At 38.1% G+C, this 27,761-nt stretch overlaps 1 protein-coding gene across 7 annotated transcripts in view; it reads right to left on the bottom strand.

Annotated features, from left to right (window-relative positions):
- Window positions 1–27,761, bottom strand: part of LOC117411924 (protein diaphanous homolog 2-like) — a 403,755-nt gene that overhangs the window by 152,196 nt on the left and 223,798 nt on the right. For all 7 annotated transcript variants that reach the window (XM_058989329.1, XM_058989330.1, XM_058989334.1 and 4 more), the window contains 2 exons: window positions 25,292–25,393; window positions 21,255–21,349 (listed from right to left, as the gene is read on the bottom strand). In XM_058989329.1, coding sequence (XP_058845312.1) covers window positions 21,255–21,349; window positions 25,292–25,393 — 197 coding nt within the window. The remainder of the gene's footprint in view (window positions 1–21,254; window positions 21,350–25,291; window positions 25,394–27,761) is intronic.

The following is a 27,761-nucleotide window of genomic DNA, read 5'->3' on the forward strand; positions in this document are numbered from 1 at the left end:
AAATGGGGTTGGTGTAACCATCCACATAAAACAGTTCAACAGTCTGAAACCAGAATCACCTGGTTCCCAAGGCTAGAGTACAGAAACCTGCCTTCTGTTTCTTAGACGCAAAATTAGGTTAGACTGTCTCCCAGTCCCAGGTCTGCCGCCAGCCCTGTGCATGCACATTTAGGATAACATTGTAACCACAAAATGTATCCCAAAGGGTAGTACACAATTGAAAGTGGAGAATAATGTTGCAATATCAATGGAAATACAAACTGGCACTGTCCAAACGTACTACCTCTGTGTGAGTTAAACAGTAAGTGATGTTTGCAATCATTTAGAATATTATTATTATTATTATTATTGTTGTCATGTACAGTATTTATACTTGTTTGTTACTGGGTTATGTAACTGAGATGGATTTACCAGTGAGCAGGAGGCTGTGTAGTCCTGTGGTTAAAGAAAAGGGCTTGTAACCAGGAGATCCCCGGTTCAAATCCCCCCGCAGCCACTGACTCATTGCGTGACCCTGAGCAAGTCACTTCACCTCCTTGTGCTCCGTCTTTCGGGTGAGACGTAGTTGTAAGTGACTCTGCAGCTGATGCATAGTTCACACACCCTAGTCTCTGTAAGTCGCCTTGGGTAAAGGCGTCTGCTAAATAAACAAATAATAAATAAACAAATAATGATGGGAAATGTAGTTCTGAGAGGTCCATGCGAATACATGGGAAGCCATCTTGAGGCAGGGAATGCAATTAAATGTTTAAGAAAGGGGTCAAAATGTAAAAGAATAAATACATTGAAAACAATGCACACACCTCATATAGAGTTGTAGCAACACATGGGAACATGTAACACAAATAAAAGGTCCTTATGTACCCCTTAAGTAGCTGTTCTTCACTTCTAGTTGACTGTGGCTAGAGCCAAAGTGTCTTTATAAGTGCCAGCGCCATCTAGTGCACTGCCAAAAAATAATAATACTAATAATAATACTTGCTCAAAAACCTGCTCCAAAATGTTCGCACATTAGATGGTGCTGGTTCTTACTTCTATGAAGATATTTTAGGTAATCTAGCCTATGTATGTTACATGCATATATGGCAAACTAATGCTAATGAGCAAAGAGTAACAAAGCTAATCATAAAGAGGCAGAGTGATACAGCACACTGTTACTCCAGGACTGTGTTGCTGCTGCTGCTGTCGAACACTTTGTATAACAGCACTGTATCTGGTGGGATTTGCTTTGGGTCCTGTGGGGACAGAACCTAAATGGTGGGACTGTGCATTCAACAATTGTGTAATAAATGTGCCTCTCATCTATATACCTTTAGGAGTCGTCACATCAATGTTGCTGCGTTTTACAATATCGGATTTTCCATTTGTCTCATCAGTCTCAAAGGGGGCTACTGAATGAATTTGAATCGTTCAATCATAATTAAATAAATAAATAAATGTAAATATAGATCTCATGGGAGGCTTGGTAAGGGTGACTGCTAGCAATAGAAACGGGTTTAATTTAGTTATAAGCACAGGGGTGATTGTAGTGTTTTACCTGAAAACATAATAAGGAATGAATAAAAAATATTTCTTGGATGACCGAAATACAGATTGCTGAATTCCTGTACAATACATCCCGTATTTCTCCCCTGAGTGGCTGTTATAAGTTTGAATACTATATAGTGCTTAGAAGTATTCCTTAAAGGGAATCAGCTGACACAGGAGTGATTCCCTGGGGGGGCTGGCATTGTAATGTGATTTTACCTCTGCAACACTGTATTCCCAGTTCCCTGGGTGTTTTGAAGGATAGAAGACTGCACTCATTAGAAAAAAAGGCACACTTGCTTAATATACAAGTCTGTTTTAAAGTCTCAACAGACACCTTGATCATATAATGCCGAAACTGTTTTTTTCCTATAGCATCCCATCCTGACAGTTTGGGTGAACATTCCTGTTGCCATTTCGAAAGAGTCTATTTTTTTCATAACAGATATGTGGGTGGCAGTAAGGTTTTAATTGACCTCACAAACATCACAATTCAGTAGCCACTGTGTTTGCCTCTGCACATTATCTTTAGGACAAGAAAAACAAATGTTGCACTTAGAAGGTTGCTGTACAAAAGCATTGCACATGTAGACCATAAAAAAATAATGTTGTCATGTTTGATATGGGGACCGCAGCCCTGTTTTTGTTGTTCTTCTTCTCTAATACATCTCTAGGTAAGTCAACCTTACAATGGAATATTTCCTGTAATATATCTAGCTGACGTAGAGTGCTGGATTATGGCACATGTGCAACAAACTTTAGTACTGTAATAGAAAAAAAAAATACCTACAGTGCACATTGTGTGCTTACTGTACTACATGGTTAATTATCCATCTGTATCTTCAAAAATGTGTGTTTGAGGGGCTCCCGAGTGGCGCATCCGGTAAAGGCACTCCGTGGAGAGTGCAGGATGCGCCCTATAGCCTGGAGGTCGCCTGTTCGAGTCCAGGCTATTCCACTGCTGACCGCGGACAAGAGTTCCCAAAGGGCGGCGCACAATTGTCTGAGTGTCGGCCAGGGTGTCCTCGGCTCACCGCGCTCCAGTGTCCCCTATACGCTGGCCGGGCGCCTGCATGCTTGCCTGTAAGCTGCCCAGAGCTGCATTGTCCTCCGACGCTGCAGCTCTGAGGTGGCGACATGGTGGGCCTGCGGAGTGAAAAGAAGCGGTCGGCTGATGGCACACGTTTTGTGAGCTGAGCCTAAAATAATACAATTGGCCTTTTCAAATTGGGAGAAAAATGGGGTAAAAATCAATTGGCGACTACTAAATTTAAATTCCTTCAGAATAGTTGTATCACGATGTTATGTTGAAACTCATAGTTTATTTACCACGTGGTATGGGCTTCAACATCACCCCTATGTGTTCCCTATGGCTTGTTCTGTGCCAGTGTCAAAATTCTAAATGCATCACTCTGGGTCAGTTAGAGCAGCATGTGTGTATATATAACTCAAGCAACTTTGACCTGCTCTTTAAATATAAAAGTCTAAAACTGCACTCACAGACCTTTAACAATCGTTGCCTACCTAGGTAATTACCTTAAAACAACCTTAAAAACTTTATTTTCTTTAAATGTTAATTGTGCATGTAAAGGCCAGTTAAGTGAAGATAACAAACCATGGCTCACTTCTTTGGGAGAAGTAACCTTTCCTCCTGTTCTTGCTGCTTCCTTCCACTCATTAACTCCCTTCTAATTTGGACAGGGAGACAAAGAGGCCCGCCAGCAGTGCTGCATAGTCACATGGCCAGCTGCAGCCACACCAGCTCCAAGGCAAAGTCCTGCCACACTTCAGGAACTGTTTCAGGGTTGGGGGTGAGTGGGGGTGGAGCAGATGATGAGGATGGATGATCCAAGAGATATAAACAGTGTTGCAGGCTCATCAGTTTTTATAAATCAATTTAAAGGGAGTGTTCTGTAAAGCAGTGCAGGCCTAGAAAGTCAGAGAGCTTGGGCTGAATTAATTTTCATCTTAAATTCAGTTTATGAGACCAATTGTGAACTAAAAAAATATCTTATTTTCTATTAAAGACATCAAACACATTTTGCTTCGATTTTTGTATTTGTAGAATACCCTCCAGATAGTGTTGAATCTAAAGTATCATGCTGAGAACTGAAAGCTTAAGTAATTGCAGATATCTGGGAATGATTAATCAGATATGTGGCTCAGCATGTGAAAAAATGAAAAAATATATAATAAAATAAAATAAAATCTTGACACGTAGCTGTGTTTTTGAGGCTACGCCACTGGGTTACATCCATAACATATTTAGGCTAATCATTTCTTAGTATCAAAACCTAGATTCATTCGGAAAGTTACAGTGTCCACACTTTCTGTATTCAATGAAAATCCATTTGTGCAGAACTCCCTGAGCAAGCCTTACCTGTAGGAAGTATTTGGGCTATTTTGTATATTAATTATTTGTTGTCATTGGGATCTATTCACGTGCCCTAAAATCACAATGTTTAGGTTCCATGCATAACAAAACAAATGTTTATCCTCACATAAATGATTAACACCATTTTTAGGCATTCCACACGCAATGCTCTGATCCAGTGGTATGCAGGTCACGTGACAGCATATCTACCTACCTGGATACATTTTATATTTTTATGATCATTACCATTATTATTATTCTCTAAATTTCTATTTTTAGCATCTAAGGCAAATGGTTCAGTCTTGATTAAAATGATTCCTGCACCAAATTGGCACTCTTGTTTGACTGACTGATACCAGCAGATAAGCACTGGAGGCTGTATGAATGCAGGTCTCTTGATGAGCAACTTAAAAACGATTTAGCATTTAATTTCTAGAGAAGATTCAGAGACTGTGCCTGGAGTTAGGGACTATTGTTGGCTTTGCTGTTTCCCATTACTGGATCAAACTAAAATGTGGGCTCCATCAAATGGATAAAGCAGCAAGCATAAAGTGGACAACTGGGTTTATCAGTCTTGAATATCATATCTAGACAGGAATCTGGGTTGCAGTTGTAATCCAACAACATGCCAACACGTTTATTAACTCCTTTTGCAGAGAGACTTTCTTGACATTGTACACAAATCGGTTTCTTATCCCAGGATCTGGCAGTCTAATTCCTGTGCATTTAGTTTTTAAGAAACAGCCATGGTTGGTTAGACACCCTATTAATGTTTTATACAGCTGTAAAGTCTTTAAGTAAGGGGTACATTTAACTGAAGTAGTTACACCACAGAGAACATAAACAAAAGGCTTTAAATGTGTCAAGTATGCTGCGGAACACTGCATTATGTTTAGAATATACTAAGACTTTAACGTCTATGTTAATGGTATTCCTGGCACAGTAACAAGTTGAGGAGAGGTAGGAATGTTTTAAATATAAAACAACTTCATAGAAAAGAGTCTTCAATCTTGCCAACTTGAATATGAATATAGAGCAAAATACAAAGGAAACCAACTACATGGGACATGAATCTCTTCACATTCTTATTTCAAGTCCCAGAAATCTTAAATTTGGTCCAATTAAGCTGTCAAAATGGATTATAAAGGATTTGCATCTCCATTACAGTCACTAGCTGACAGAAGAAACATGGAACGTGAGAATTTGATTGCAACAGGTGCTGAAAGCAGTCAAGAAAGGTGACACACGTATGGTTGTTTCTATAATTGAAACCAGAACTGTGGTTGTGTAATTCAATGTGTTTTAAGGAGGAGGAAGGTGGGGAGGGGGGTGATGGAATATCGTATTCAGTACACAAAACACAACACTGTGATGGATCTGGTTGCAAAACAGAAATGTCTGTTTAAACCACAGAAGAGCTTGTCACAAAGAGCACTGGGAATGAGCAGGCTGAATCTGCAATGCCAGCGGCCATATCATTATTAGCGGTTGAGATGCTAACGGACTAATTCCAGCTATCAACGCTTGCATGTAACATAATGAAACAATTATAAAGTAATATTGATTCTCCCAGGTGGGGGGCTAGCTTCACTTTGGGTCCCATAGTAATTACTTTTGTACTTGTCATTCACCTTGGCAATGGGGACAAAAACAAAGTCCCACCTTTCATTATTTATGAAAAAATTCCAGCAGGGTGCCAATTAGAAGGGCTGCAGATATCTCATTTATATTTTGCTTCTTTTTCCTTGAGGTTGCTGCCAATAGGAGTAAATTGGGACTGTAAAAAATCACCCTTGTGTGGTCATCAATGCATTCAGTATTAAGGCCACCATCAGCTGACCCTACTGTATCACACAAGCATCTCTAATAAGAACAACATGATGTAAATTGACCACATCCTTCGGAAACCTTGGATGCAACTCCATGCAACTCATTTGCACATTTCATTTATATAAACTCAAACAGTAAATCAAAATCAGAAGAAACCTGCAATAAACACAAATCAACCATGAACCTTCACTAGTATGGCCACCTCCTAAACACACACATATATATATATATATATATATAATTGCAATAATCTTTTAATGTCTCTGTCGGAGAATTTACTGCAGCTTTTTCATGAAAAAAGAAAGCAATAACAACACCCAGGGCTTTCAGATCTCAACTTTTATCTTAGCTGCTGTCAGGCTGCTTCCCTTTAATGTGTTTTACTTTTCAAAACCAAAGACGATCCGTATAAAGTCAATGTAGTTTAATAGGCACGTTTGACGAGCTGCTTTTTAACATACATCCTGAATTGTGTCTTTGAAAGGCTAACATTAAAACACAGCAGGTTTTACAAAAAGCACACTGGAAAGAAGAAAACAAGATTCTGGGTGGCTGTCAGTTGATCTCATCTGATCTGAATGGTAACTGTTTGGGTCCCCTCAGTTGGACAGGGAATAATCTGTTATTTTAGTGAACTGACAATAACCCCTTTTCTAACCAACAGCTTTGGTTGCTTTCTTAATTACCCGGGTAGGGGGTTGAGGGATATAAATCTGTTTAGTGGTGTTGAAATCCACACTGTCTGGCTTGGAGATTGAGAGGTACCATATATATTTGGGTAACACACTAGCCAAATAGACATATAGGAAGCAGAGAGGTACAGCCAAGGCAGTTTGTTATTTTATGTACTGTAGTATTTCTTTCATTTTTTAAACACCGAAAGCAGGACAAGTTTGATGATTATGAGGAGGGGTGCCTGACATTCACACTAATGCTGTATGCTGCTTGCAATGTCCTATTTGCTCCATGGAGCACTACTTTCTTTTTATCTTTAGAAGGTTCCGTCTGCTCAGCAGAGCTTATCCCCTACAGTAAAGGCAGAAAATAGGGAAGATCAACAAATTTCAAATTAGTCACGGGGACAGGCAGGGCAATCAATAAAAATGTTCTCTGAGCAACAAATCCTTTATTAAACTCCACGAATCCAAACACCAAGATAACCCAGTGAAAATCACAACAGATGCACATGAGCTTTTGTATCCAAGTTTAAGGTTACATTGCTGGTGTTTCTAACAGTGACTGTCTCAGGGGCAGGTCTTTTAACAAAACTGCAGATATTGGCTGTTTCTACAGTTTCATTTCCAGTGGCAAACAAAGCAGTGAACAGTCCTTAATCTAAGTTAAACAGTATAAAATGAACTCAGCCATTACTTATGAAACCGAATCGTGTGCTTTTAAAAGTTTTCATCACGACCTTAATAAATTACATCCATCCAAAACCCAAATGAGAAGCTTGTGCCTCACCCCGGTAACTGAATTTCACAATCAGCTTTCTATTTCTGTTCAATCCTTTGAAACTAACTTGAAGACTTCAAGAATATTCAGTTAGTCAATAAGAAAGTCAACATGAGCAAACGCTATGTGCAACACAGAAACCAGGACCAGAGGACTCAGCTTCACACAGAGCGTGGCAAGAGTATGGAAATGGTTCCCAAGCCATGCTGTTGATGCTTAATCATTGGGATCCTTTAAGTCCCGATTTGACAGTTTTGATATCAACCAGCTAGCAAGTGGGCGAGCATTAATGGGCAAAATCATCTCCTCTCATTTGTTAACGTTCTTATGTTCTTAATCTGCAGCAGAAAGATATCAAACCCCAACACTAATAGTGAACGCTGGTCCTTGCTATTGATTGACTTGCGACAAATGAATGTCGACACCTGCAAAAATCGCATTAAACTAAATTAGAAATAAATAAATAAGGAATACATTTCAGAAGGAAAAATAAAGGAAAATAAACTCTTCAAGTTACAAATCTGACTGAAGCATGGCGTGATGTGAAATCCCTCTGAAAGTAAATCATACCTGAACTGCCTCTTTAATTTTCCACCATGTTGCTCTCGATTAGCAGAAATTCCAGATTTATTTTTAAAATATTATTTTTTATAATTGTAGAACTATATTCTGTGCTTATACATGCTAAATAAGTCAGTGAAAGCTCAAATTCGATCTATCTGACAGCTGTGTAAATTCTTCACTTTATTTTAACCTAGAGATGGAATTCTAAACCCCTTAGGATCAAGGACTTTACATCATCAATTATAAAACTCGCATTAACCCAAGTGCATTAAATGGAATGAATATATATATATATATATATATATATATATATATATATATATATATATATATATATATATATATATATATATATATATATATATATATATTTATGTATATATATATATATGCCAGTTGCTATGAGATTCAGGCAGTCAAACCGTCAATACATGATGTCTGATCAGCAGTTAAGCTCCAATTTGATAAACCTGAACTGCATATAAAGGGATGTGATAGTATTCTAAGGTCATTTTTATGACAAACACATTAAAACATTCATCTTTTAAAATCTTGATGTTTGCATCTTCTTTGATAAATACCCCAAATTCCATTACCATTGGTGCAATTAATAGGAGGCAGAAAAACACCAAATTAATAAATAAAAAAGTTCAACTATGTTTGGTCTCAAGTTGTATTATTTGATTTCACAGTTTCTTTGTGTGTTTTTTTTTTGTTCCAGTATACACACACATACATACAAACACCAGTTCCCCTTTTAATTACCTTCTTTTATAAGATTTTAAAACCCTAATTGTTCTGCAGAAACAAAAGCAGCAGACAGCCGGATTGCTCAGATGACCTGTGAGGATGGATTTATTACTGAACTAATTTCCCTGCTGTGATTTGTGCCAGTTTTAAGACATTTCAAGAGCCTTTGCAAGTCCACTCGAGTACTAAAACTTGCATCATCCCTTTTCACATAATACAAGTGCCACTGGGTTCAAGATCTAGCATGATTCCTTATCAAATCAGTAGGCTATCATGTATTGTAGCAGTGTGTATCACAAGACAACAAGCTGGCACCAACTGATACACAAGGGTGGTCCTGGTCAACACTGGGGTGCATTAAAGGGCAAGTTCCTTACCTTTCATGAACAGTAAAGTGACAGCTAATGACATGGAACCCCTTTGCTCCAATGCTCCTTCTCAACAGGTATCACTATTGAGCAGTTCATCTTGTCAAGCCCCATGGTGAAGAGGGGGGATTACACTGACAAATACATTGGCCAGAAATAATAATCCTTAAATATGTTACAGGCTCCCACAGGGAGCTTACACAGGGGCTGCTCTTTGTAAGATTTCTCAAAACACTGTCCCAAGTACCACTTAAACCAACCACAATCTCATTAGATTGAGCTCCCTCTCAGCTAAGCCATCGTTTACCTGCAATAACTTACATTTTTCTGTGTGTAACGATATGACATAGAGTGAGTCTCTATTTATTTAAAGGCACTGTAAACAAAAATGAAATTAAAGTGCTTTCATTGCGGGAAAATAAACCTTCTACCACCAAATCACATTCTCTATTACTGGAAGTCTCAGAGGAAAGGGCAGGTCGGGGTGGAATAGAGAGGAACACAAATGCAAGACACTGCTTTATTGCATATAAAGATCAGGAATAAAAAGGAAATGCTGGAATAACTGTGTTTATTTTTTTTATTTGTTTACACTTAATAGTTTTCCATATCAAAATACAAGAATGAAACATTTTATTTCCCAGGTTTTCATTATTTGAAATGACAGCTGTCTAAGTCAGGTCTTATCCAAACTAAATGTTATCTGTTCTGATTTTAAAACGTTCATTTCCATCTTCCATAGTTAATTCATGAAATATTAACAAGACACACTGATAGTTCTGTCAGCAGTTTTAAAAACATAAAAATGATTTATTTGAAAAAGTTACTTTAGTACTTACATTTTTTTTTACATCGTGCATCATAAAGCACAGGCATTTGTACAGCAGACCCCCGTTAATCCGTGCAGACTGGAACTGATTTGAGCCCCAATTAGTGAAAAACACGGATTAACCACAATTGAGTTTACTGTTTGGGAAATCCCTGCGCTATTAATTGAAAACTCGAAAAATGCAACAATACAAATAAAAATATAATGTCCCAACAACAGTCAAAATATATACTGTACATAATCAGTGTTGTTCAAAGGCAGAGAGCTGGTTTAAATAAGTCACTGATCTTGCTCTTTAATTGTCATAACTGCTCTTCATATTCTAAGAGTCTTAAGTCTGTTTTCTGCTCGCTTGTCACTCGTTTCAGTAACTATAATACAGTGCTGTCCGTTGGCTTGCACTAGACTGTACTCAATTGAATTGAATTAAATTAAATGATGACCGTCCGCTTCCGCACAGATACGGTGATTTCCGCACTAATAAAGCGTGCAAATACCCGCTTCCGCATAGATCAGATGATTTCTGCACTAATACACGTTGATAATGTACTGTACCGCAGGGATTATCTGAACACCAGTCATTGAAACACGGATTAACGGGAGTCTACTGTAACTGTTTGTTTATACACATTCTATTTTGAGTCAACTGCCTGAAAAGTTTGGAGGCAATTAATATCAAAGATTTTGGTATAAAAAACAAGCCCGCAATTGGATTAGAACAAGAATTTACCTGTCCAATGTTTAGAAATGATAGCTACCTGTCCTGTGGCCATATACCACATGGTAGGGTTCTCTAGTGAAGCCTTCTGATTGGTGGATGCCCCTTCTAAGGTTTCTAATGCTCATTCCATTGCTAGTTTTGGATACAGGCATCGTTTCTTTTACAGGCCTGTGAACTAAACTACCATTATCTAAAACTTTCTGTGCCTGGAAGGTGAGCTGAAATCAAACTATAGTTAATTCAAAGGGCACCAATTCCCTCTGCTTGTCCTCTAACCTGATGTCTGTTCCATTGTTTATTTCTCCACTCCGCCCCACCTATGCCCTTTAGAAAATGTAAATGGCATGGAATGATATGCCAAGTGCTCGCTGCTAATGCAGGAAACAAAGGCTCTCTGAGAGGCAGATGCCTGCAGCCCACAAGCAAGCCAGGTAATGAGGGCATTTGAATATTTATGTTGTGCCCCATATCAACTGCTGTTGCATTTGATTGACAAACAAGATAAACAATATCATAAAGCAGGGCAAAACAAAGAGCCTTTTAGGCAAGCTGATGCTGTTACTCAAAAGAATGTTGTTGTTCACCTTATCACTAGTGGTGGTTATTTAAAGCTGTGGTGACCAGTCCTTTTTTTATTTTACATATTTCACAGTGTACATAAGGCTGGAATCACATGGCCTTTTGGTGAAATTATAACATATGTAGCTATCATGTGGACACCATTATCCATTTTACAAATGCACCATTTGGAATAAATTCCCTTTTAATATACAGTCAAACTACAGAGTTTCTAACGCCACACTTACACACTGACAGGTTAATCAAACACAGTACTTGAAACCAGAAACATCAATCTGGTGACTGTGAAATAAGTGAAAAATCTGCGCTGTGAATTTTAAAGTTAAACAGAGCTCATCTGGCTTAATTCCTGTTGTCTTTTTTATCCCTCCTGTTACATTTTTAGACATGTTAGACAGTACACATTCATTAACTAAGCTATAACTGAGCTATAACTAGTCTTCAAGGCAAGCAAGTTTCATGGGGAAAATACATTTATTTTTTTGTGCAATGTGTTTATACGATGGAGCGCACGGTTGCCGATATTGGCAGCGTGTTGTTGCAGCTTTTAAATGCATTTGAATTAAACAAAGCAAGCTTCATAAACGCAATGCTTACTGGCCGTTTGTTTAAAATAGCCAAAGCAATATTTAAACCGAGCTTCTTATCGGCTGAGGGCAATATCAAGAAAGAGTGCAAAGTACCGTGACAGAGATATTAAGAAAGCAGAACCAGGGAGGCAGGGACTTCTAGAGTTAAGAAAGAAGCCTTCAGTAGCAGGTTACATTCACTGTTTGTTTTGTATTTTGTTTTAAAGGCTTTGTGTGGAGATGGCTTATAGTAAACCGCATAGCAACACTGTGAATTGTAGCCTAAATAATCTCATTTACATTTGCTTACTTTTAAAGCAAAAAATGTCCCCATGTTTAAAGCAGTTTGATGTTGTTTTTGTTCACTAATCTATTTATGCATGTGTAAATGCTTTTTCTATAGATGTTCTCAAATCCGACTTTTTCACTTATCCGCCTATACCCCAGTCCACAGGGGGTCGGATATGCGGCGTTGTACTGTAATTCATTTTTCATAAGATTCTATTTGGCGATATATAATTTAAATAGGGATTTTTTAAATGTTTGTTTTATTCATTTAAAACAAAACTTTCAAACAGTTACAAAAAAAAAAAGTTTTTGCAGTTGTTTCAAGCAAACTAAATAAATAAATAAGCAAAGGGATTTATTTTTTAAAAAGAAAGATAATACAATATAAATAAGATTAAAACACAAATGTCTTTCATAAAACAATACATCAAAATATAGAATGCTGGGATATTAATATTGTCTGGGTTAAGTCTTGTTCTATTGTCTGTACTTTTCATGTTTTTATCTTCAAACTTTGGATGCCTTTGAGCGGAGGGAGTGTATGGGGGTAACATTCAATAATCTCGAAATCTATCCAGGAGTCAATTATTTGGTTTCCAGTTATTGATAAACAGCCCATTTAAATCAGATGCTCTTTAAATGACATAAACATACCTATGATGTAAACCTTTACATTACTGTCTTGAGTAAATCATATTTATCTTACCTGAATTATCAATAAAAACACTGCTTTTCTGTCATGACATGCCTCTTGCATTGTCTTGCTTTTTTGTAAACATATGTACAACCCCTAATAAATCCTGTCTGTCTGCCAGGAGTAAGAGTTTCTTGCTGTAAATATGTGCACAGTGCACTGCGTCCAGCAGCCCAAACTGGGACTGCCCACCGGCCAAATTCCAGAGAGGGAAGTCATTTTGACCTCCATTTCAGAGCTTCTTCATGTGACACATGTAAAATAAGCAGCTTGTCACATAATGTATAATGAAGAAAAATACAAATGTGATTTGGGATTTGACACAGGCTGAATTCACAAGAAGAGATAAAACAAGTTGGTTTGGTTCACAGTTCCACACAGGTTTTAGGAAGAAATAAAAACCATCTTGCTGATGACCTGCCACACTGCACAGGCACAGCAATCCGAACATGCGGATAGCTACAGATATATCTGCGATTTCAACTGGATATGTTGTAAATGTTCTAACGAACCTTCAAAAGCTCATTTAAAGATATTTCCATGAGCTGTGCGATTACTCCCTCAGTTGAAATACTACACAAACTTTGCATATTTCAAATTCTATGTCAGCAGACCAACAGTAGACCTTTAAAGGGAATAATTAAATACATCGGAAGATTACATATTTTTAATGTTATCTTTTTTTAACAAGATCACAGTTTATCACAGATTTCAGTGATTATTTACATCATTATATTTTTTTTTAACAAAACAATCATTAATAAAAGATACAATATTAAATATTAAAGATCTCAAACATCTAGAGTCCTCATTACAGAATTTTTTGTATATGCTGGTTGAGTTGAAAATGTGGATTACATCATCTATGATAAATCTGACTCTTACTTAATATCCATGGAATGCAAAAATACTGCAGTGGCACAATACTTGTTTATACAGGATTGTCTATTTAGAAAGGGAGAAAGACATGTCCTTGTCCCTTCTAGATACATGCATCTTAACATTTCAATTAGAACCTCTATTACTGTATATGAATAACTCATATTTTGCTGTTGATTTGTAAATCCTTTTCTATTCATGAAGATGAATTTTACAGATTGCCACATATCCAAAATTAATTCAACTGGAACACTACAGGAATAACAGCCATTGAAATTAAAACAAATTTGAGGTGATTATTGTGTCACCAAATTAATTAATAAATAGATAGTTAAGTATGGATGGCACAGCAGGACACAAAAGGCAACAAATGTCGTTCCTTTTAGAGCTTTTTCAAAGTTCAGGAAATATCTTTAATAAAGGAAACATTCAGCTGCACAAACATGTAAAGGGTACTATACAGTAAGTGATTTAACAAGCACTGATTATATTAACAGTTGTTTGTTAGCAGGGGAAAATAAAAGTGTGAAGCTCTAAACTTATACTTCTCAGCCAAAAATTTATTGTAACACTTTATTTTCCCACCAATGTATCAAAAATGTCAAAACATGGTTTCACAATTTCTTCCCTGAAGGGCTGTGACAGCTAAGATGATTAAAAGGCAAATCAAATTCACAACAATAAAGTTCAAAATACATTTGAACTGGGTCAGTATGAGGATGAGGGAACCCTAAAACACAAAGCAACCCTTCCCCAACCCAAAAAAAGAAAAAAAGAAAAAAAAACTCCCAGTTATCTCCCAGTGTATCCCAGTTAAAAATACGGCAGAAAGCAGTCCTCACTGACAGACCCCTGACTCATGCCACGAAACAAAGTTTGAGTTGTTCTTAGATTCAAGATGATTTTTAATCAACATCTAAATAACACAGAGAGAATGCCCAGAGTTGGTCAGAGTCATCTCAGATGGAAAAAAGGATGTCAGCAAGTCCTTTATAATTTTCTATAGTTTTTAAAATAACATTAAACTTCAGCTCATTGGACTTCAGGTGACATCAGATGATCCTGATACCTGCTGAACATGGAGCGAATCTACAGTGTTGTGGAAGGATACATGGGCTGACCCAATTTAAAGTGAAAATAAAGTCTGTATATTAATGATACATTAATAAGGAAAGTACTGCCTAGTCATTAGCATTTCCTTTTGATAAGGGATGAGGTTAATATTAAATAAATCGTCGACATTAAATTGATATTCAGTGAAGCATGCTTCCAGGGCCACAGCAGTTGAAATCCCTGCCACACACACACACACACACACACACACACACAAACACACATGCAGAAATACTATTTTTTTTTTTTTTTTTTAATGGTTTAGCGTTAGCTGTTTTATCCCATTCTACCTCAAACACTGCTTTGTAAAAATCCATGGCGGCAAGTGCGGTATACTGTGTGGTATACTGCAGGCCAAAACCTCTGAGAGCCTCCCCCATGACTAGTGGAGTAGTGGTTAGGGCTTTGGACTCTTGACCGGAGGGTTGTGGGTTCAATCCCAGGTGGGGGACACTGCTACTGTACCCTTGAGCAAGGTATTTTACCTAGATTGCTCCAGTAAAAACCCAACTGTATAAATGGGTAATTGTATGTAAAAATAATGTGATGTCTTGTAACAATTGTAAGTCTCCCTGGATAAGTGCGTCTGCTAAGAAATAAATAATAATATAATAATAATAGTTTACAAGAAAAGTATATGAAGTGAAGGCTCTAAGAAATGGTTACCAATATGTTACAATCAATTCTCAATTTAGCATAATTACTGGTCTTAGTTCATTGTGCTGAGAATATTTTTGTTCTTCACTTGTGTTTTTCTTTTTTGTTGATGTCTTTTTTTATATTAATTTGTTATGTGTAAATATTTGAAAATATAACCCATAGATAAACTGCTGCTGTAAGTCACATGCAACTGGACCATCAGAATTATAAACTACAACACATTAAGTAATTACTGTAGGTACCAGGGAGTATCAGCGGCTTTGCATCTATAGCATGGTCTTTGAAAAGCTCTATATTCCAAATTTAAGTATAAAATACAAGCAAAGAACCCCCAGATCTTCATGTTATCTGGCTCATAGTTGTGAGTCTTATTTTGTGGATTAACCAGGTTCGCTCAATACAACAAATCAGTCAGTTTAATACTAATGCTTTATTAAACATCAATATCAGCATGCAATACAAAAACAACACCTTATCTTCTAACACTCAACAGACAAAGGGGGGGTAGTGCTACTATTCTTTGCGATAATAAGAGGTAAACAAAATGGTTTATAAGATGCTGGTTAGTAACCCTTTAAAAGCCAGACTAGTACCACAGATCCACCCTAAAGCTGCTATTAATTTATCTGGATAGAACATTCCCTGGTTTAAGGTGAGAGGCTGTTTTGAAAGTATAAAATCATTCTTTGAGCCATAGAGAATAAACACGAATCAGAGACTGTGACAAACTTCAAATATCCTTTTAAAATGAGACCTTGCATAGTAATCAGTGTGATTGGTACCAGTCCTGAAGTTAATGAAAGTTATAAAAAAAAAATGGACTCTCTTTAAGGTCTAGTTTTCTTTCGCTGTGGTGCTTTGTCAAACACTGATGAATGCCCCTAAAAAAGCATTCTTCAAGGTCTGTTCAATTTGGCTGAACTGTGCTTGCTTGAGTTTAAATCATCCCTATTTGCCACATTATAAGTACAAATGCATGTGCTTAGAGGTGTCCTGAAATCATGCCAAAGCATAAGAAAATAAGGAAAAGTGCTTGAGGACACAACAGTCTGGTCCAGTCAAGATTAGATATTTTTTTTCCCTTTCCTTTTTCTAAAATGCTTTAAAGTAAAATTATCATTCGGAAGACAGACTTTCTGCCCCCATGCTGCACAATCAAGCTTGTCACATTCATTCAACACAACACCCATTTTGTGACCAGGTTCACTTCAAGTAATGTCTCTCAGACTGTTTTTAATTCATCCCCTGCATCTGTATAAAACACAGGGCTTTAAAGCTGCAGAATCCCACGCACAACTACGAGTCCTTTATTTCATCTTTAGATGGTAAATACCCTCATTAAAATGGGTATCTAAACCAGACTTGCTATGCTACACATTTTCATACAAATGAAAGAAGACATTGCAATGCAATTTTTCTAGGACTTTAACTAAAGAAAGTGCCTCAAGGCATTATAGGCACATACGTATTTTTATTTAGAAACTATATACAAATATTTACATGTATTCTCCCTACAAATGCATTATACTGATACAATAGGACTATGGGACAAATAAGCCTGAGAAGTCGTTACTATGAATAGCAATGGTATGCATTATTATATGATATAATCCAGCCCTAAACCTTTCACATACACAGAAAGGTCAGTGGTCTTGAGTGGGAACTTGCTAACTGTGAGAAGGTGCCAAGCTGCTAATATAAAGGTGCATGCGCAGGGAAAAGGGATGGGGTGAGGTGGATGGGGCGAGGGCAGTTGCTAGACAATGATGTGGCAGATGGCAGACAGTGAGGTAGTATTTTAAATGGGTAAAATGCATATCCCTTTTTTCTGGTGGATAATGTTGTACGTTTGTTCAGTACCATTTGGTACCAGTATTACTGTGCAACTTATCTGATGTCTTTTAACATATTCTTGTGTTTTCCTAAAATGACTAAGTTCAGGGTTATAACCATTTCCTCTCAAGAAAGGGAAAAGGGATCTAAAAATGAATAAATGTCCATTCCATTGTCAAGCTTTGTATCGCAGTGTAGTTGGCAGGGATCAGGCCAGGGCAGAGAACCAACTCCCAGATAATCCCAGTTAAAATACTCGTAGGACTCCAGATCCTCAGACAAAGGGAACGATTCCCAGACTCTTCTCATTCAGGCCTGCTTAATTTATTTTTTCCTTTTTTTAGCTGCTACAAATGGTGTCTGGCTGGCAGCACTGGGGTTCCAACATCCTCTCACATCCACAGTGCAGGTGCAGCACAGGCAGTGCCAAGCCTCTCCACGCCACCACTGTATCTTGAACCTGAACACAGCGCCCCCTAAATTGGTATAGGTGAAATAAAATCCTCGATGTACCCCGACGACCCTGCCTTCAGAGCTGCTACTAACTGGGACAAAGCTGGCCATGTGAACTGTGAACTCTAAGAACTCCATAACCTGTTTATTAAAAGGCTCCTGAGTGCTGGAACATCACACAATGACTTTTGAAGCCCTTCAGCTCACACACGCGCCTGCTCTCCATAGACACTGTGCTTGTCTTCTGTTATTCCAAGTTCACAATGGCATTCCTGAAAGAACAGGGCATGGATGCACTGGACCTTCAGTCTGTTCATACGGGGACATTCGTCTCATGTCAATCTCTGATTTCTGGACGTTTCACTTCATTTTAAACACTTTAAAGAAGTGTTTTTTTTTTGTTTGTTTGTTTGTTTTTTTAAAGTTTAAAAACAAAAAAAATATTGAAGTAAAACCCATTTCATAAAACTCCTATGGATATATGTCCAAGGAAACTCTTACAAAAGGACCAATAAATAATTTTGATGAACACAAGAGTTCTTAAATTAATATTCTAGTATTGTGTAACATGTTTTTAAATAACACATTCTGATTACAGCAGGTTATTTTTGGGAAAATTGTTTAATAAATAAAATAAAATAATAATAAAAAACACATCTTAAAAAAGGAAATCAAATCACTTTGGCTTATATAACTACAAACCCAAATTGGAATGCAATATCATTGAGCAGTATGTCCATTAAACCTAATTTTGTAAAGGGCTGTCAAACACCATGACAAATCACGCCATATATCGTAAGTGTATATGAAGAATTACAATCTGAAATAACATGACACAGTTGTGTGCTGTAATTTTATAGTGTGAAGGACATTCCATTCAGAAGCGGTTCTATGCAAAACTAAGCTGACTAAAATTGAGTTTGTGAGAAAGAGTCTTATAGCAAGATTGCCTGGCTATAGATCTCTGGGAGTAATTGCTGGGAGCATATTCACTGTGAGAGCTCAACTGGCCCCAGAGTTCAGGCATGTATAAATTATAGTCAGTCGGTGATGAAGCTTAATGCAAGATAAGGGGAGCCAATCAAGTTTAATATACGTTAAACAATGATGAATCAGAAGAGGCTAGAGCAAACCAACCTAAATCCTGAGTTACTAGGAACAAGCAACAGCATTTCAAAATATGACTGGGGAGTGAAACTGAACAGTATCTTTGCAAAGAGTGGGGGTAAACTTCTAGCTTCTGGTTTGGAACGCAAACATCTAGTTGTTATTATTATTATTATTATTATTATTATTATTATTATTATTATTATTATATATGTATACAGGATGGAATAGAGCATTGTAATCAGAAGACTCAGAAGCCATGGTGGGGGGGGGGGGGGGGGGGTCTGGGCATTTGGACCAATAGGTGAATTTGGTGGGACTCTTCCACAGTTATTATTCTATGGCCCCCAGTTCCATAGAATCTTAACTCTTTCTGCACACAGCTCTAGGAAAGTTCACTGCAGACCGTTCTAGTGGTATAGGAAAGAGAACTCTCAAAATGGCAGACCAATAAACTATGAAACATAATAATATTGTCAATCTATGTCAATGCATATGTATTTATCAGCTTAAGACACTGAAACTATTTAAGTTAGTTGTGCTAGAGTAGTCTTTCAGCAAAATTATTTTGTGCTGAAGAAGTCCAAAGTGTTTTTTTAGGGGGTGGGGGGCATTGAGGTTTGGCCCTAGGGGGAAAACCGCCCACGGAAGCTTCCAACAGCACTTCCAAATGCACCTGGTGCCGTTAAGTACTAACCAGGCCCAACATTGCTAGTTTCTGTGCTATTGCTTTGGACACAATACGCTTCAGCGAGTACCACACAAGTTCACATCTCCAGGCAGCTGCACAGTTACAAAGGAGAGAGGCATGCAGGGAGGGGTAAAGGGTTCACAGCACATTTGTTTTCATTTCCCTACAATTCCACCAAGAAGGAAATAAAAAACAAAGAAAATCCAGAAAGAAATGAACATGAAATGAAAAGGTTTTCGTTTGTGCTTTGGCATCCATGGCTGCTTCTCTCTGAGGCAGTCCCACCCTGGCATTAATGGAAATGTCAGAGAATTAGAAACATATGAAGCACTAACTGCAGCTTTACAAACATTCACACCGTGAGTCACCCAGCTGACAAATGCAATAGACTCATCACAGGAGAAGAGCTGTAAAGGTTTTTACAATCCCAGCGCCCCTCAGAAGCCATCCCCTCCCTGGCCGAAAAGGAACTAGAAAAGCTACAGGTTCATCAACAGCTGCTGCCTATCCATTCCTGTTCCTGCCATCAAAGATTCTGCTTCCTCCAACCCCAGAGGCTGACTGCCAACCCTGTCAGCAAGGAAGCCCCACTGCCACTCCCCAGCCCGGGCACAGAGAGAGAATAAGGGGGCCCTTTATACTGTATCACTGCACAGGTTATATGCTCATGGCTCCTACAGTATTTTCCCCATAACACCAATACACAAGCACTTGTTTTCTCGTTTTAAGGAAGAACATTCTGATGGTTTCTGACTACTGCTTTACAAAACGGAACGTCGTATATATTATTATCCATGTTTTTTTCCCCCTGATAAATATACAGCAGACTCAAATCTATCTATCTGTCCATCTATCTCATTAACTAGTCATTAATAGATAACGAATGTGATGTTTGTGCTTAGCTTGTTGTAAAGGAGAATTTATAGGTAAAATAAAACAAACAAGCAAGCAAAAGAAAAAAAAACACTATCTTAATTTTCAGCTAAAGGAACGTAAAGAATTAAACAGGCTTTACAGAAACCTGTGACATTCTGAAATGGTGAATAACCACAGGTTGGTATAATTGGATCTTAAGAGACTTAAGAGCTGAAAGAATCGGGCTCTGTACTTTGCCCTGATTACTGCATTCACATGGTGGTCTCAGATGTTGCTGCACAGGTGAGAGATACTGATAAATTATAGCTGAAGGCAATTATTATACATTTCGCATTGACAGAGATGACAATTAAGCAAGAATAGAACAAGAATCTATTATATGACTCAACAAAAGTAAAGCATTAAGTATTTTTAGTACATCTCTTCTCTTCATTTGTAGGGCTACAATGTTTTTTTTACAGCTGTGTACATATTTGCTGTTGGTTTGTAAGTGTAGAAATCTATTAGATTTATAAATAATCTTAATACCTGGTGTCCAAGGTTTTAGCATGACAATCAATCATATCAACAACATTTTGCAAATTCTGTTACATGTGTACACAAAGTTGAAGGATGCAATGCCCCCTGCTGGCTGATTTCTGCAAATACATAGTTATTTATTAATACCCCCTCCCAAACAGTCCCTTTACACACACGCAATGATGGGAATAGATGAGCACAAATACAAGATAACACATGAGCAAATCAACACTGGAGCCTGAAGCCGAAAGACGCCCATACCTCACAAAGCATCCCCACCTTAAAACAGCCAGCTTTGTTTGTAATTACCTCTTCCTGAGAAACAAAAACAGCTACCAGGAAGATCATTAATCTTGCGCAAAAAAAAAAAAAATAAGTGTGTTCCTGTGTGTTTGCCAAGCAGTGTCCCAGACCGCCTATTGTTGCCAGATGAATGGAAGTCCCATTCATCTCTGAATGGTGTGGGGCTCTAAAGAGTCAGAGAAACACTGCAATGACCTTGCAGAGAAGCGAGGTCAGTGAGGACGCCCTTGCTCCCTCCCTCCTCACCCCTTCCCTAAAACAGGTGCTCTTACCTGGATCAGCGCTTCACTCAGCCTCTCCTCATCCACCTCCAGAATGATGTCTCTGATCTCTTCATAAGGCAAGCGAAATGAACCCAGAAAGATAGCTGGAATTCAAAAAAGGAGAGACAATAACTGTCAGATTTACTGCAACATATCTAACTCCTTAAGGAGCATTCTGTAAGTTGTGTGGAATTGAAAGCTGGGGGTGCTATAGGGAATTCTCAGTGCTCCTTTAACATTGTAGTGTTCCTTATCCAAGGACAGAAAAGAAAGCCACCAGCTACGTACCATATGATAGAAGGATGAGGGTTATTGTGAGGTATACTCTACTGTCTATGGGGTGACACTCAAAGGCAGTTTTTAATTATTATTATTATGAATACATCAAGCTTCAAAACACTGTAGACTGTTCAGACCTCACTGAGCGATGTGCAAGTGACACCTGAAACATTCAGCTTTGGGGGATGATTTGTTCCAGTTAGCAAACCACAGCAGGTGTCCCGGGGACTTCTTGATGGAGCTCAGGTGTGCAGCATACATGTGAAAGTTCATAACAAGCCCACAGCAGGCTGGGCTTGTAGAGAAACCTCATTAAAAGGTACACGCTATGCATCTGTTTTTGATCTTTGAAACATGGACAGGATCATTGCGCTTCCCAAATGGAATAAGTCAGCACCGATGCATGTCAGTAGCTGTCTATTCAATTCTACCCAACTGGATCTCCCCCCAGGTCTTAATGTGATTATCTGCAGTCTGTTAAAAATGGTTACAATTAAACACAAATTTCAAGGCGAATCAAACGATAACCGCAGAAAATTGTTTTGAACATTTATTTTCCTGATCTTTTCATTGTGGCATATTTTTTGAAAAATGTTGCGCATATGTAATGAACAGCACTACACAATGAAGTCCTCTGTTACACCATTCCCACAAAGAAGGCAGACGTTTCAACAGATGACACAGTGCTTAATCATGAAAACCCTTTCAAATGAGATCAAAGAATTATATACTTTCCAACCTCATCATGTTGGTGCTTGACAGCAGACCACTGTGAGGTCACACTCCACATTTTGGGTGACCCAGTTTAAATGGGCTTTATTACCACAGCTGGATTTGTTAAAATCATTTTACAGCATTGGAAAACCACCTATCCGTGGTTATATCAGGATTACCCCTACAAATAAGCAGATGATACAATCTAGGTGGACTTTTCTGGTGCTGTAAAATCAAACTGTGGCTTATTCCGACCGCATCGGCTCCTTTTCATCAACACTTGTTTAAAAAGGAAGATAAAACTGGCAAATCTCGCAAAACTAGAAGCAATTCCTAAATTTACTTTAAGTCTTTTAAGTTCATCTACGTTGTTCCTTGCTAGTTCAGTAACACTACTGATGTGCAGTGCAGCATGCAATAATGCGCTTTGATTAATGGCGGCCCACGTGTAATCATTTTCTCTCAGGTCAAGTCCTTTAAAGGTGCAATAAACACAGCTGTGTTTATTTTCTTACCTCAATACATGCAGCTCCCTTTTGTTTTGCTGTTGATTTTTAAAAATATATATATATATGTATATTTTCCATCCTTTAATGTTCACCATGACTCAGGTGAAGCCTATTTATCTTGCTAAAACTCTAGGTTCACTGTGTTACTCTCTCCTTCTAGTCTGCACTTAGGAAACTGTGTTGGATTTTATTTTCTGAAACACTTGAAGGGAATAGGGACAGCAAAACAACAAGGGGCTATACTGATCAACAGGTAGGTAATAAAATGTTTTTAAAACAGATGATATCCTTTAGTGATTTACCCCCACCCCCCTTCCCCCCTCCCCACCATGTACTTACCTGATCGTGATAAAACAAAAACTACATTTTTAAAGGATAAAATTGGTTGAAACCTGCCTACAGGTTATTTGCCAAACAGGTTTTAAAATCTCTGCAAACAGTTAAAAAAAAGAAGAATACACATCATCAGTATGAAGAAATTGTTCTGCTGCAGATGGAAAGCAGACTTGAACCCGAGAGACAGCCCCACCCACTTCAAGAAAACTGGATCTAACTCAGTGCTGGACCCTGAATCATTTCCCTCTGATTAGTTCATCCAAGCGAACTAAACCTTCAGCTGGAATGAGACAGAACCTAATGTTGTTTCAGCTGCTCAACTCTCCACCCACTTCCTCGGAAAACCTGCTTTTAAAAGAAAATATTAAATGATAATAAATTACACAATGATGTTTCGTGTTAGGAGGTCAGATCTGAGACTCACACGCATGCCGAGAAACGCAGTGGACTTTACCAGCAAGGGATGACAGCTTAAACCCAGACTTTAATACGTTTGTTGATTCTAAATAATACAGTTATTCAGGCTTATTTAAAACAAATTTAAAATGGACTATGGTAAAGAATCCCCAAACGTAACTACAGTTCAAATATGGTGCTATACTTTACCTCTTCATGTGTTTCTTTTGTGTTTAGTGCTTTTAAAATATATTGAAACTCTGAAGTTACAATTATATGTTGTCGAAAATAGATTCATATATTGTTTCTGGAGGATTATGTCCCGATTTGAGAACTGAGTTTTGGTTTCTCCCTAATACATAACATCCTAATGGTCCTTAACCATTAGGGTAGGTGGGATCTGTCTAAATAAGCTCTGCCCAGTGCGGGTGTGGGGGGGATGTAGAGGTCAACTGTGTATTGAAGAAAACATTGTACCAGTATTTTTAAAAATGAAAGTTGTCAGTACTCAGACATGTGCCATTTGAAAATATAAGTATATAATAGTTCACTATTAGCATTGCAATACATGACCAGTACAAGTGGAAGGGAGTCATGGAGGCCCAGCTCAACAAAGTCAAGTAAAAAGAACTCTGTCAGACAACTTTCCTGCATTTTAGTTCCTGCTTGTAAGTTTCGGAATGTTCCTTATAGCCTGACACTCTTGTTTTACAACAAATAACCTTCCATAAGGCTGACATTTGCCAAGGCTCCATTCTCAAGGTTCTGCACAACAGCTTCAGACGGCCGTAGCTGTAATGCAGTTGTAAATCTGTTATCCAAGGGGGAGCGCTTCTCCTCTTTTTTATTTATTTTTTCAATAGACACAGTGTCAAAGAACAAATAAAGGTGTACTAAAATAATATATTTAGTCCTACTGGTGTGCATTAGTTGGACCCTCTGACCCTCCTGGCAGAGAAGCGAACACAACGTGGGTTGATGATAGGTCTGTGTGTCTGATATATTAATACATTCTAAAACTCAGGCAAGGTTTAAGAGAAACTTCAGATGAAAACAAGGGATGGTTTAAAATTCATGAACCTTAACTTGAAAGCATTCCAGGCTCCATTCTCCTGTGCTGGTGTCCTCACACCTTAACGAGCAGCACAACAGCAATTAAAGGAGGAATATGTAATACATCATGCATACATAACAAGGACAAGCAGGTCCTCCAGCTGGGAGGCAGGGAGCAGAGAGAGGACATCCACAGACAAACGTACCAAAGCTCCTTTCAAAAAAAGCAGTTGTGGATGTGTTAACGACAAATACAAATGGCACTTTAATTACTGTATTCCTTCGAATTTAAGGCACACTTTTAAAACCATTTTTTGCTTCTCAAAAATAGCCTGTATCTTAACTTCGAGTGTAGTGATGCGTGTATCAAAAATCAGCAACAAAAGACGTGACTGTCCGAGTACACAAACAGCAACGTGACCGACTGCCCGAGAAAAGACAACAAAGACGTGTGCCTAAATAAACTTTCCAAAACAAGCAATCTTATTGTGTGAATTCATAATTGTTATATATATATATATATATATATATATATATATATATATATATATATATAGACCTATACAACACATATAATTCTAGCATTGAAATACTTTTTCGAGTTCAACAGTACACTATATATAAATGATCTAAGGGAGGGTGCTGGGTTTATTTCACTCTACAAACTACTTTGCCATGTGTGATGTAACTACAGTACTCCATGAATGTTCATGGATTATCCTCTCTCTCTCTATATATATATAATAGGGGAACACCTACACAGGTTTTGGGCTGTTTTGGGGTCCAGAATGCGCAGTTCCTTCACTTTTTTCTTTATCTGTGGAGCCCTGGAGTCATCTGGCTCATCCAAATCCTTTTTCACTGGAAGAAAAAAAAAATTGTTGTAATAATCAATATCTTACAAACCAAAAAATATCCTATGTTCCATTGCTAGCAGATTGTTCACTCCCGAACAATAAATTAAGGAGCGTTTAGCACCACCAATCAGGATGAGTGACTCCCTATTTTTAAAGTAATTACACCATTAACAGCCAATGGGAAATGTCAGAACTCCATTTGCTTCCCTGTGCTCATCTAAGAAGTCAAAAGTCATAACAGGGTTACACTACAGTAATGGAATGCAATGACAAGCTGTATAAATGTCAGCTCTTTAAACCTCAATCAGTTGCTCTCACCTGTAGAAATCACAGTAAATTCTAGGGACCCTTTCCCGCAATATTGGAAATAGTGTCTCTCTGCTAATACTGATAAAAGCACTCCCAGTACAAATACTGCAACAAAGTGATGTACCTTGCCCCACTCATCCAAGTAACGGTAATATATTGAGTATAACACTCACCCTTATACAAATTTGAAGTAGAGTTGTGAACAATACAAGGCTGTTCGGACAGGGTTAGGCGTGGCTTATGTGGTAATTTTTTCCCTGCAGTCCCAGCGTAGAACATTTGTTCGACGCATCTAAATAATCTCCTTTAAACATGTACATAGATTGCTCTACAAACTCTGGTAATTGCATGCTTGCAGTACAAGTAAACTGAACCGTTTTCCATGGCAAACTCAGCCGACTTCCTGTATTTGTTTAATCTGTGCACCACTACAGGTATTAATTCCTTCTAGGCTGCTCACACTGCATATGGACAAATACAAAACAGCCCAAAAAAATAAAACCAGCTTTTGCAGACGTGTGCAGCTGCCTTAAACTAGAGGATTTCCGTGGGTCACTTCATATTCAGAGGTTGGGGAAGCGAGACATAAAATCCATGACATACCCAGACTCACAGCAAAAGGCAAACGCTTAGGGGATTAGGTGTCATATTCACCCTTTCATTTACAAAAAGACAAACACACAAACTGTAATCGGACAACAGTATCACTTGTAATGGCTGTCAGGAGCCATCCGGCAGCAGGTCGTTGCTACAGTACAGTTAATTGCATCCACGTGTACGGTGTGCCTGTCACAGGAAGAGAGATCTATGGCTCTATTGGACCAGGTGGATCCCTCTGCCTTACGGGTATATTCAGTTATTCATAAATATCAATGTGCATACACTATTCTGGGACACAAGTCTTGCTTCCAGGGTTACTGTAACTTTCCACAGAAGCATTAGCATTCAGAAGCAACAGCAAAAGAAATATTACAATTAGAGGGAACGTCCAACAAAGCAAGCAACCACACATACTGTTCACACTCCATGTTATTCTAGAATTACAACATTAAAACTGCATTGCTGTTGCTTGGAGAGCCTCGATAAAAGCTCAAAATAAGGGGGCGGCAGGGGGGCAAAGTCACTGAGCTACTTTGTGCAGCTGTGGGGAAAACAATCACAGCCCAGCACTGAAAGATGGAAGCAGACAATGGGTAACACGATCCTAGGACTACCACCAAGGGTCATAGTGGGGGGCTATATCTAAGTGCCATTGCATTAAATACTGCAGCATCCGCTGAGGTGGGGGGCCTCCTTAAATTCAGTTGGGAATTGTCTTTCCACAGCAGCAGTGCAGAGTGGCCAACTGAATATTATGAAGTGAAACAATCTGTAGTGTTGGTGTCACGATTTTTACTTACAGATATTGTAAGCACTTCTTATTTTAGATGTCAATGTTCTTTCAAATTAGCAACAATGGTATACACTGTAGGTTTCCAACACTCAGCGGGACTAGTCTTGAATATATTCATGGATATATAAATAGAGAGAGAATACGAGATGCTCTAGTATGTACTTAATAAACAGATATCTATTATAATCAAATTCCACAACATTTGACTTCCTGTTTCTCGATGCCTGTCTGAAGCCAGATATTTTAAGCTTTATACTGCATCTTGCAATTTCTCTACAGGAATTAAAGCTGGCGTATCTCACTGCAATGACCTTATTGTTGTCAAACCTTGCTCCCCCCACGACCCCCCTCTCCCCCAAACATAATCTGTATGTATTACAAGTAGCTGAAATGATTGTGTTACCATAGTAATCCTTAAGAGCTACAGAGGATGCTGGTTGATTAAGCACAAAACCCACATTAATACTGTACGTGTTGTATTAGAGACTGTACGATCGGCACAATTTATACCACTGTGTTGGTCCAGAAGTATCTGGCTGGGGTGATGCTCAGCCATGCAAATCACTGCTTGTGTTTGGTTCTTTTTTCTGCTTTTGTCTCTGGGTGTTTCCAATAACTTAGCAAGCAATCAAGATACTTTAATAAATAGACAATCAAATAAATAAAGAAA

This window comes from Acipenser ruthenus, chromosome 16, assembly GCF_902713425.1.
Source record: "Acipenser ruthenus chromosome 16, fAciRut3.2 maternal haplotype, whole genome shotgun sequence".
In the NCBI taxonomy this organism is placed as follows: Eukaryota; Metazoa; Chordata; class Actinopteri; order Acipenseriformes; family Acipenseridae; genus Acipenser; species Acipenser ruthenus.